The sequence below is a fragment of the Olea europaea genome, chromosome 22 (assembly GCF_002742605.1).
Source record: "Olea europaea var. sylvestris chromosome 22, O_europaea_v1, whole genome shotgun sequence".
NCBI classification, from domain to species: domain Eukaryota; kingdom Viridiplantae; phylum Streptophyta; class Magnoliopsida; order Lamiales; family Oleaceae; genus Olea; species Olea europaea.
The window spans coordinates 5,738,391-5,749,391 of record NC_036258.1 but is presented as its reverse complement, the minus strand read 5'-3'; the positions used below and the strand labels follow the sequence as shown (position 1 = coordinate 5,749,391).

Below are 11,001 nucleotides of genomic sequence, written 5' to 3'. Positions count from 1 at the left end.
GCTTCATTTTGGTGAAATTCTCTTCACTCTTAGAATAACAAAAATCAAGCCAACTAAGTAGGTAAGAATACGTCTGCATCACATTAAAGCACTTCCACTTAAAAGCTATTGTGACACTTTAGTTAATTCTTAAATTTACAAAAAAGCAAACTATTAAAAAATTTACTTTGTTCTTTGCTTTCTGTTTGAAGACAAATTCTCTTCAGACTGCTTTAGTTAATAAATCTTTTGCTAAACTTACCAAGTCACCTTTGATTCTCATCGCTTTAGTTAATTCTTAAATTTACAAAAAAGCAAACTATTTTAAATTTACTTTGCACTAACACTTTGCTTTCTGCCTGAAGACAAATTCTCTTCAGACTGTTTTAGTTAATGAATCTGTTGGTAAACGTACCAAGTCACCTATGATTCTCATCACTGTTTGTGGGTTTTAAATTGTTCAGAATCACAATTGACAATCCCAGCAAATCGAATCTATGCCGTGTCTCAGTTCCAGCATTGAAGATGATATTACATATTTAGTACTTCAAAGAGGTAACAAGTTCAATTTAGCTGTAAATTTTTAATGATTATCACTGTAAATATCATGCATGACACTCTCCACGTTAACTTATCTCCAAAACTATTTTTCTAAAGATCGCTCGTTGCATTGAAAGCAGCCTATCGGTTGGCCTCGGTGCCTCGCCCTCAGAGTAAGTCAATCTTCTGTTTTCGTCAATCTTATAGTAGAAGATCCTCGCAATTGCCACTCAAATTTGCAACTTGAGCAGGTTTTTTTGTCTTCTCTTCAAAATCCCTCAGTATACATAGGGTCTGTTCGATAGCAATTATGATAATCAATTTTTTGACCATTAAAAAGAAAAATGGATCACATATGTGAGTGAAAAAAGTCAAAAATAATGGTTGACTTAGGAAAGTAATGGTCAAAAAATTGATTTTTTTGGGTGAAAAAATAAGACCCAAATTGGGGCATAGTCGGGAAGGTACTAATTTATTTATTTGTATTTATATCTTCGACAGACATTACTTGCAAAGAAAATGGAAGGACTTGGTCAAACTGAAAAACTAGATCATGTAGCCATCGAAATTGGTCATGAGCATGATCTTGTACACTCGATCAAGGAAAAAATGGAAAAATTTTCTTTGTTGCATTCTGTTTGCAGGATTTCTGAAGAAATTTCTGAAGGAAATCAAGAAAAATATTCGCCCAGTTTGCTGTCAATCGGACCTTTTCACCATGGCAAAAACAACCTTAACGTCATGGAAGATCTAAAGTGGCAATATTTCAACACACTGCTGAATCGAAACCCTAATGAAGAAACAATTCTTGACACTTGTGTCAAGACGCTTAAACATTCTGAACAAAAGGCTAGAAAATTCTATGGTGAATTAGTCAACATGGAGAGCGATAAATTTGTTGAAATTATGTTAGTCGATGGTTGTTTCATAATCGAGCTATTTCTTGAGTATTCGATGAAGAATCTGAGGCGTAGGGATGATCCAATTTTCTTCAGCACAGACAGTAAAATGTTCTGGTTAAGATGCGATATGATTTTACTCGAAAATCAAATTCCCTTTTGGGTTCTTCAGAAGTTGTTTTACATTGTTGTAATTAAGCAATGTAGCAACATGTCTCTCATGGAACTTGCCCTGTGTTTCTTCAGAAAACTGCTCTCAGGGGATGGACAAATTCCTCAAGACAAATTTGGTCCCGAAATTCATAACTTGCTCGACCTAATCCGCCAGCAATATCTTCCGACAATGCCTCGAACGCGATCCACTGGTGGTCAGAAAAGTTTACTCAGCGGCGCTACAGGACTTCAGGTTGAAGTTAACAAGTACCTATAGTCACCTTGCTTCAACTAAGATACTATTATCTTACTGTCTTTACTTACTTAACAGAAAAGTAATATTTTTATTTTATTTGAGCTTAGGCAAGATGCTTTAACAGTGTTTTTACCTTTCAGTTAGCTGGGATAAGACTTAGAAGGGCAGCCAATGAAGTCCCTTTGAACGTGAGATTAATCAATAAAGAACTCCAAATCCCACCTTTTAAAGTCAATGGATATACAGAAATTTTGTTCAGAAACCTGATAGCATTGGAGCGTAGCCACCACCAATGTTCAAAGACGATCACATCATACGCCATTTTCATGGCAAGCTTAATCCAGAATGTAAACGATGCACGAATACTTCGCAGTAAAAGAATTCTAATTGATGGTAGTCATGAAAGAGATGGAGAAATACTTGATTTGATGAAGAAACTGCACGTTGAGATTAATGTGACGGATTTTTACTATGGAGAAATTTGTAGGCAAATTAATGACCATCAAAAGAGCAGAAGAAAAACTCGGTGTCAGCTGCAGGCTATGAGGGATATTAACTACAGACGTGAATTGGGAGTTTTAGGGTTCATTCTGGCGATCATGTTACTGGTTTTCTTTTTCATAGCAATATTTTTCTCAATAGTTGCATTTTTGCTGCACCATTTTCATTGATATTTATAATTTTTTTCATGGCTTGTATAACGAAAGATGTTGTGTCGACTAGACCACCTGAAGATGAATAGGATGTTATGACGTGACTAGGGTCGTCGAGGCTTGTGACTCAACTATTTCAACTATGTTTGTTGTTATTTTTATTTTTTTCATATTTAATCTTTATTATTTATAATTGTTTTCCTTTACATTCTAAAGTTGGGTTTGTTAGAAGCCAATTGATTATTGAATAAACACTGAGTTCTGGAGCTTTCTTCAAGTTATTCTGTGGAATCCATGAGTTTGTTGAATTGCACGTTTGTGTTTTTCATACTATGTTGAATTTAGTTTTGTAGTTATAGTGAAGAATAATGTTATTTACGACTAATCACCGCAATCGTTTTACGTGGTATACATGTAATGATTAGTAATTTGATATATGAGCCAAAAAAAAAAAAAACTAACACATTAATCAATCAAATCAAAAGTCGCCATTAGCTTTACTTTGCAGTGAAAGCAATAAAGACAAATCAAAAATACATAATTTCTTTGTTTTTCTATTTGCTTTCTAAAAGAGTCAAACTAACCTACATAATTTCTTCCTTTTTCTATTTGCTCTCTAAAAGAGTCCAACTAACCTAGTCTTGGTTTGGCGCAGCTTAAAATTTTGTTAAAATTTTAAATCAAAAATTAATTTTAATCATACATTTATCGAATTTACATATTGTCAACAACAAATTTTATCAATTTTTACCAAAATTTACTAAAAATTTGATTTTAACTACACCAAACAGGCTACACTCGGCCATGTTTAGTAAAAAATGTTGGATAGAGTAGCATATAAGACAAATCAGTATTGTACCAAATATGTAAATAAAGTTGTAGGCTGAGGCCTTTTGTGTAATATGTAAAAAGTATTGTACCTCAATCGAAAACATTATTAGTTGATTTTCCAATCCCACTGCTTTTATTCCTTAATCACAGCAAAGACAACAGAAACACTTCTGTATACATTCGAACACGGTAAATTTATCCTCTATCCCTTTCCTTCACCGTTAGATATTAGTTACACAATAATCACAAAATAATCTGACGGTTTAAATTAAAACAAAAATTCTTCAAGTACAGAAAATTTTTGCCAAATTTTTGAATTCTCACTCACATGAGAGTGGGCCAGTGTATAAAATATTGGCAAAAAAAATTCCCACCTTTGAATGTGAGTGTTCGGTAGGTACAGGGAGCAAGGTTGAAATTAAAATTACCTTACTGATCATAAATCTCTTTGACTAGTCTGGGGATGTCAAATGGCCGCTCTGGTTCATTAGGCCATCCCCATTGTTGTACCAAAATTTGCACCAAATCAAAATTCTTCTCCAACAATTACACCAAATAAACAGTGCTTTATTATCTTATTCATTCTTTCGATTTTTGACAATGTATTTATTTTAAAAAATTATTTATTTATTTTATAACTATATAAATTACTAAATCATAACTTTGTTAAATTAACAAATATATTGATTACTAAATTATTCACGTGTTTTATATATTATGTTAAATTGACAAAAATAATTGATCATATTATTAATTTATGATAAACAATTACGTTAAATTTACAAAAATAATAAACTTTAATAATATAAACTTTACATTAAATTAAACTTTAAACGTAAACTTTATGTTAAATTAACAATTACGTTAATTATTATTGATTATATTATTAAAAATAATAAACTTTAATAATATAATTAATAGTGTAAGTAATTATCATCATCATCATATAACAAAAATGACACAAATACTCTTAATCATTATCTTTGAAAAATGAAAAATAAGGTTAAAATGGATATTACATCATTTGGTGCAAAAAATGGTGTAATGAATGGTGTTACACCATATTTGGTGTAACATTATTCATGTTGCACTATTTTGCACCAAAATTTAGTGCAATGTTTGGAAGAAGTTTGCACCAAATTTTGGTGGAATTTGGTGCAATAGGACATGCATTGGAGATGCCCTTAAAGCTCGGCTTTTGAGCGATTTGGGCTATAAAAATGATGACTTCGAGCACGAGCCGAGAAGCAGTCGAATCCAACGAGCTGAACAAGGCTTGCATCATCGAGCTCGCAAACGGCTCATGGTCCAAACTCGAGCACGAGCCGAGCGGTGCTCGAATCCAACGAACCGAACAAGGCTTGACTCTTCGAGTACGCGAGCGGCTCGTGGGCCAAGTTCACAAGCCCATGAACTCATAAAAAATGTGAAGAAAAATTTGAAAATTTACAACAATAAGAAAAATGAAATCGAACTTGGGGGCCGAGCCGAGCTCCTGTGTTTAAGGGCCGAGCCGGCTCGTTGCCATCTACTGGCTTTTAGCGCACCCAGTGCTTTTTTTCCTTTGCTATATTCATCTGTGTCTCGCATGCGCACACTAAACATCGATATAGTGAGAGAAAGAGAGGTTGTAGAGAGAGAAATAGATGGGAGATTGCAGGAGAGTGGGTGTGGCCGTTGACTTCTCACCGTGCAGCAGGAAGGCGCTTGAATGGGCAGTGAATAACATTGTGAGAAAGGGAGATCACCTGATTCTGGTTACAGTCCAACACGAAGGCCATTACGAGGAAGGCGAGATGCAGCTCTGGGAAGCCACGGGTTCTCGTAAGAATTCTAGCTTTTTTATCTCTATATATGATGGATTTATTCGTTGTTTTTTACTTGCACATCAGTTTTTTACTAATATGTATTTTCTTATGGGTGATTTTACGCCGATCAACTTCATTGGAGTTCAATTGATATATGCTTGTATATTTTGATCGACTAATTGACTTATAAGATGATTGATTTGTTGAAATTGTGTTCTTGCTGATAAAAAGGTGGAATTCAATAATTGAGCTCAATAATGGTTCTTTTTACTTTCTTTCATTTTTTTCATTTTTATTTTTTATTTTTTTTTTGTTTTGGGTACAAACCTTTTTTCCTTTTTTTCTCCGGCTAAATTGTTCTTATTTCTTGATTCTTAATCTAGATTTTAGTATTCAAGGGGCATTAAATATTGTAAATTAAGTTTTGGAGTTCTGATCAAATGAGTGTCGTATGGACAACTGAAATGGATTTGTTGCAATCATTTTTTATATCATTGAAGTATATCATAACTTAGATGTAGAGTCTTGTTTATTTGTGTGGTTATTAACCGATGTATTTGTTTTTGTGATTTTTTAGCTTTGATTCCTTTGATCGAGTTCATGGAGCCCCATATCATGAAGAAATATGGGGTTAATCCCAACCCTGAAACATTGGACATTGTTGCTACTGCATCTAGGCAAAAAGAGGTAATTTTGATGTTTACAGTCTTCATGACAAAACTAGCAGATGTGGACAATACAATGAACAAGATTTTAGCCTTTTTCGCATTCTTAATACAATGGGATGTTGTGCAATCTACCTTATCAAACATGCCGATGCCGTTCCCCTTTTACAAATTGCAATACTTATAGATTTTAATGATGCAGATAACTGTGCTCCTGAAAATTTATTGGGGAGATGCTCGAGAGAAGATATGTGAATCTATTGATAAGATTCCCCTCGACTGCCTTGTTATTGGAAACAGAGGCCTTGGCAAAATCAAGAGGTTCGATTCCTTTTTAGTCTTCTAGTAGTCATTTCCTTGACTCATATGTTGAGACATTGTGATCCTGGAGAGATTACTTTATACTTTTAAATGGCTCTACGGGTTCTATTGAATCATTATAGTTAATAAAGCCCTAAGATTTTTGTGTGCCTATTGATTGATCAAGTAAAGGTCCCCTTATTCATGTAAATACTAGCATAAATTATAAGGGCAATGTTGCACAGGACGACAGAAAAGATTTTTTAAGTTCTTTTACTTTCTTTATTTTGTCTAGTGCTGTTCAATATGGCATAAAAAGGCCAACACTGTCTCTGTTTCGAGCCTTTTGTTAGGAACTTTTATCATCCTGTACTTCACCATTTGTGTCCAACCTTGTCAAAGATTGGTATTCGTTAAAATTTCATATCTTAGGTTTTTTTTATTCAAGTCATAGACTATAGCATGTGACACTTGTGGCATGTGTCGGCTTTAGAACTAATAGATATTTGGTTTATTTCACTTAATTTTGCAGGGTTATTATGGGCAGTGTGAGTACCTATGTAGTCAACAATGCTACTTGCCCGGTTACCGTTGTGAAGATCCATGATTAGGCCTGTGCATTATCAGCAAGAGCTTATTAACGTTGTTTTTGGAACTCTTTGATCTTAGTATAACTGTTGTCTGTAATGCAGCTTGTGGTTGGACTTATGTCTGTATATTGCTGGCAGAGGATGCTTGTTAATCGTTTCGCTTAAATAAAAATACAGTTGGAATTCATTCTGAATGTTACTGGATTTGTTCATTTGCCTTTGGATGATCATTTTATCACTAAGGCCGTCTGGCTGGAAGGCCAGAGCTATTATGGCTCGTTTTGGAAGATGAACTCTACAGGATAATATATACGGATAATTGGCTAGGGTACATGAGTAATCCCGTTGCGTCCTAATTTCAGTACGAGACTTCCAATGTAAGTAGCGCATCGACTAGAGTGATAAATCTCGTTCCCTCGTGTTATAATTTTTCAGTACAAACAGGTTACATCAGAATGTTCACATCAAACAAGAACAGTTAGGTTTTTCTTTTAGTACTTGATCTTGAGTCTTTCCATTTAGTTAGTTATCAAAAAATACTATAAAACAACCCCTGGAAAACGGAAAAAGTTAGTCTTATTTACTTTGTGTCTACTAATCCTAGATTACAGCTCATGTCTCCTAAATTGATCGATTTCAGAAAGGTAGGTACGACACTACGATGAACCAGATTTTTATCTTGTTTTACTGTAGGAATATATTGTGCACAATATATACATTGTAGCTGCTTCTACCAGCAATTTCAATGGTTTTATAAGGTTGCTTCTGCTAATTTTCAGCCGTTCTTCAACGCCATCACAAGTGGATGGGAAACCTTTTGAATGGAGAGTGTTACTCTGTAGAGGCAAAAAAGGGGGCTGGAATTTCTTATCTTGTTGGAAGGAAAGAAAGAAATTCCTTGCAATCCTTGAGCATCTTTCAAAATTTTGAACCAGTATTCAAGCCGACTTAAGCGTTTCAGAGGAGGCGGACGAAATTAGATAAACTCAAAACATTTTGCAGTGCTACATCAAGTTGTCTTGTACATCTGCTGAAAGCATTAGACTATCGTGATGCACGATATTGCTAATCCATAAAACTGTTTGTTGGAGCTTCTCAAGATAACAGCTGTTGGGACATCTATAAATATAGGCTTCAAGAGACACTGGCTTTCATCTTTTCTAAAATCGATGAATTTACCTTTATAATTTAAAATTGCGGTTTTAGAAATGAAGAATGTTAAGAAGGATATGTTCGAGTTGGAGGGTGATGAAGTGATGGCCGTGTTCTTGAAGACGTGTCTGTGGTCCTCGTTGTCATGGCCTAATCATTTAAATGATAAAAAGGACTTAAATCATCTTCGTGTCAAGCAAATTTGTTAATTAAAAAATCTGGTTGCTTGAGTTCGTGTACACTAAACACGAACGGAAAATTCACGATCATGGAATGGAAGGGAATCCCAATGCTGTCTCTTTCTTCCTGGAAGCTTCAACATGACTGAAAGAAACCATGCTACACTACCAGGAAAGCTAAAACGACCTTTTAAACAAAAGGGTGCCTAAACCAGAAACCGACATATCGGTAGGAGCAGTATACTTTTATTGATAGTTTAGAATACTTATGTAAGAACTGTACTTTTATTGAATGTAACAGTTGCTAATATTATTACTGAGACAAAAAAAAATGGCGTTTCTTGAATTGTTCTACGCTAACAGAGTTTGATTTTCTTAACAAACTGAATAAATTGTCCCATGATATGTTCAAACTTTAATCAATCAAAACCAAAAAATTAAAGTCCTTGGCTGCATACAATGTTAAATGTTCTGCTCCATTGAAAAATCACGCTTACACAGTTACACTTATCAGATGAACAAAACCATTCATACAGATCAAAATAAAGCAATGCCAAACTTGCGATGAAAAATCAGAAGTAAATTCACATCCTACCTGTATAATCGACTTGAAGTACTTTTCCTATACTTAGAGATTACAAAAATCGATCTAGTTAGGAACCATCCAAAAGGGTGGTGGTTCAAATCTCTCTTGATCGCAGTCGAAGAATGGCTCAATGCTTCCATCTTTCATCAAGAAGACTCCCATATCATGACCTCCATAATAGATATCCTCGTCCATTCTATCCCAGTAATCATCAGTAAAGTAAATTGCACTCGCCTTGCAACCCGGATACTCCTTAACCAGAACTGAGGCCGAGTGATTTCCACCGATGAATAGAGCAACGTCATTCAATGTTTCCACCTGCAGCCATTTTTTCTGTTTACAATCGAGTTTATAGACATTCAATCCAACTGTTTTATATGGACATACTAGAGGCTGAGAAGTGTAATCCGTAAGAGTATCTCCCTCATAAATGACTTCTCCATCGTACCTAACGAACTCCCCGATGTACCTCATAACAAGAAACAAATCCTGGCACGATGAAACTAGATACCATTTCGAAGTATAAAGATCCCTGGGGTAAAATTTTCTGGCTTCTATCAAATTTCTTGGACAAGGAACTTGAATAATCATCTTGCTCTTTTGAGTGGATTCATTCAAGTCCCATATTTCGACCGAAGGCCCATACCCCAATGCACAAAGCAGATTCTCATGGCATATGATATCATCATATGACTCATGTTCCCCAAGAAGGCCAGTCCATCCATTGTCTCCAGGCCTACAGAGAGCAAGCTTCGACTTGCAGTGCAAGTTATACATGGTAATAACTGTGTATTTCGTGTTACAAGACGGAATACCAGATAAAATCGCTTTTACCATTAACCATTCTTGAAGAGTCTTTAAAGAGTAGCAAAAAGAATCCTTTTCACGCTTGTATTTGATTTCAAATTCTTCATTCTCTATTTCACGAATAGCTTGAATGTGGGGGAATGTTTCTTTTCCGGGGAGTTGAAAACGGGTCTCCGAAACAATATCCACAAGAAAAGGATCTGATTTCTCGTTCAAAATCACCAACCATCCGTGAGAAGACCCTACACAGCGACAATCTTTGAGGGATTGTAAAACATCCAATTGAAAAACACTCTTTTCTGTCAAACTGAAGAAAGAAATACAGCTTTCTCCCTCTTTAGAAAAGATGAGAAGTGGAAATTTCATGTTGTAATGAATGCAATAATCTGATTCTGAACGGGGAAATTTCAGGGCTGAAGTCTTCTTATATAGAAGGTTTTAAAGTATCCTACTAAGAGCAGGAATGTGAAAGATTTTTGAAAAGATTCGTCAAACAGTGGAAAATTAAGGAAGGTTTTAGATTTTGGCAAGTACAAGCGCAAGAAAGTTTAACGATTTTGAGATTATGGTAAGTATAGATTTGATCTATATGTCAATTGCTTTTTATTTTCTTAACCCTCTTGCTTAAAATTTTGGAGGTAAAGTCCAGATATAATTTTCAATTTTTTTCACTAGGGTCGTAAATTTCAATTTTGATGGAGAGTATCTTGATCAATAGGGGCGGATCCAGAATTATTTTTTAGTGGGGGCGAGATGGAAAATTGACTAAAATAAATTGTGAAAAGACTAAAAAAATCTGAAAATTTAAATTTAACAAGGACAAATTGAAAGTTTTTGAATATTCAGTGAGGGCAGTCGATCCCACTCGTCCCTTAGTGAGACCGGCCCGATTGATCAAGTGTTAAGATTCTCAATACTATTAGTGACATTAATGTTATGAACTTTTTAATGGTGCTCGTATATAAATTTCAGCACGACAAGTAAATTATTTGAGGAAGAAGTGATTCCAAAAATTCACTTTAGAAAGTTATTAGGTTCAAATTAATAGGTTTTGTTACTTCTTGTAATACTCTGTTATCATCATAAACAAGTATCAAAAATTTAAAAATTATTTGGCCTTATCTTGTTTCTAAAATAAAAAATAAATATATGAAAATTATAAATTTCAGTTTACAGCTAGATTTCATTATTTTTTTTCTTATTAAATTCCTACTACACATCCATAAATACGTGTCATACTAGTTTACATTCGTATTTGTTCTTTGATTTTTGGTGGATTCACTTTCTAATTCATATCTTAACTATCTCTGTTTTATATAAATTGGTATGAAAAAAAAAATTAAATGGAAATACATACATCAAATTAGAGGTGTTTCCAGTGTCGCGACTCAAACTCTCTCATAATCTTAGTAAAATAAATATTGAACGTTGGATTAACTTAAATTAAAAGTCACGATTATTTGTCAAATTTCTAAGTAGGAGGAACGGTCCCGAAGGAACATATTTTTCTTTGCTCCTATATAAATAAATAGTCTTCAAATTTTGTCATCTAACTAAAGAAATTTCTACCCATGAAATTGACAAAAATTAATATTTGATTCAT

General features: G+C 34.3%; 3 protein-coding genes across 4 annotated transcripts; 2 read left to right on the top strand and 1 right to left on the bottom strand.

The window, feature by feature from the left end:
* The first annotated feature begins 434 nt into the window (after nucleotides 1–434).
* Nucleotides 435–2,741, top strand: LOC111371522 (UPF0481 protein At3g47200-like). 2 transcript variants are annotated; one of them, XM_022993559.1, is made up of 4 exons: nucleotides 435–534; nucleotides 637–692; nucleotides 1,021–1,824; nucleotides 1,968–2,741. In XM_022993559.1, the coding sequence occupies exons 3-4, from the start codon at nucleotides 1,039–1,041 to the stop codon at nucleotides 2,496–2,498; spliced, it is 1,317 nt and encodes a 438-aa protein (XP_022849327.1). In that variant the 5' UTR covers nucleotides 435–534; nucleotides 637–692; nucleotides 1,021–1,038; the 3' UTR covers nucleotides 2,499–2,741. The 2 variants fall into 2 exon arrangements, with proteins under 2 accessions (XP_022849327.1, XP_022849326.1); XM_022993558.1 differs by having other exon boundaries at nucleotides 438–534; nucleotides 637–770.
* Nucleotides 2,742–4,889: 2,148 nt separating this feature from the next.
* Nucleotides 4,890–6,873, top strand: LOC111371520 (universal stress protein PHOS34-like). Its single transcript, XM_022993557.1, has 4 exons — nucleotides 4,890–5,135; nucleotides 5,697–5,806; nucleotides 5,987–6,105; nucleotides 6,617–6,873. The coding sequence occupies exons 1-4, from the start codon at nucleotides 4,958–4,960 to the stop codon at nucleotides 6,693–6,695; spliced, it is 486 nt and encodes a 161-aa protein (XP_022849325.1). The 5' UTR covers nucleotides 4,890–4,957; the 3' UTR covers nucleotides 6,696–6,873.
* Nucleotides 6,874–8,654: 1,781 nt separating this feature from the next.
* On the bottom strand, nucleotides 8,655–9,764 carry LOC111371083 (F-box protein At2g26160-like). The gene has a single exon (XM_022992996.1). It carries the CDS (start codon nucleotides 9,762–9,764, stop codon nucleotides 8,655–8,657), a length of 1,110 nt encoding a protein of 369 aa, XP_022848764.1.
* Nucleotides 9,765–11,001: the final 1,237 nt, after the last annotated feature.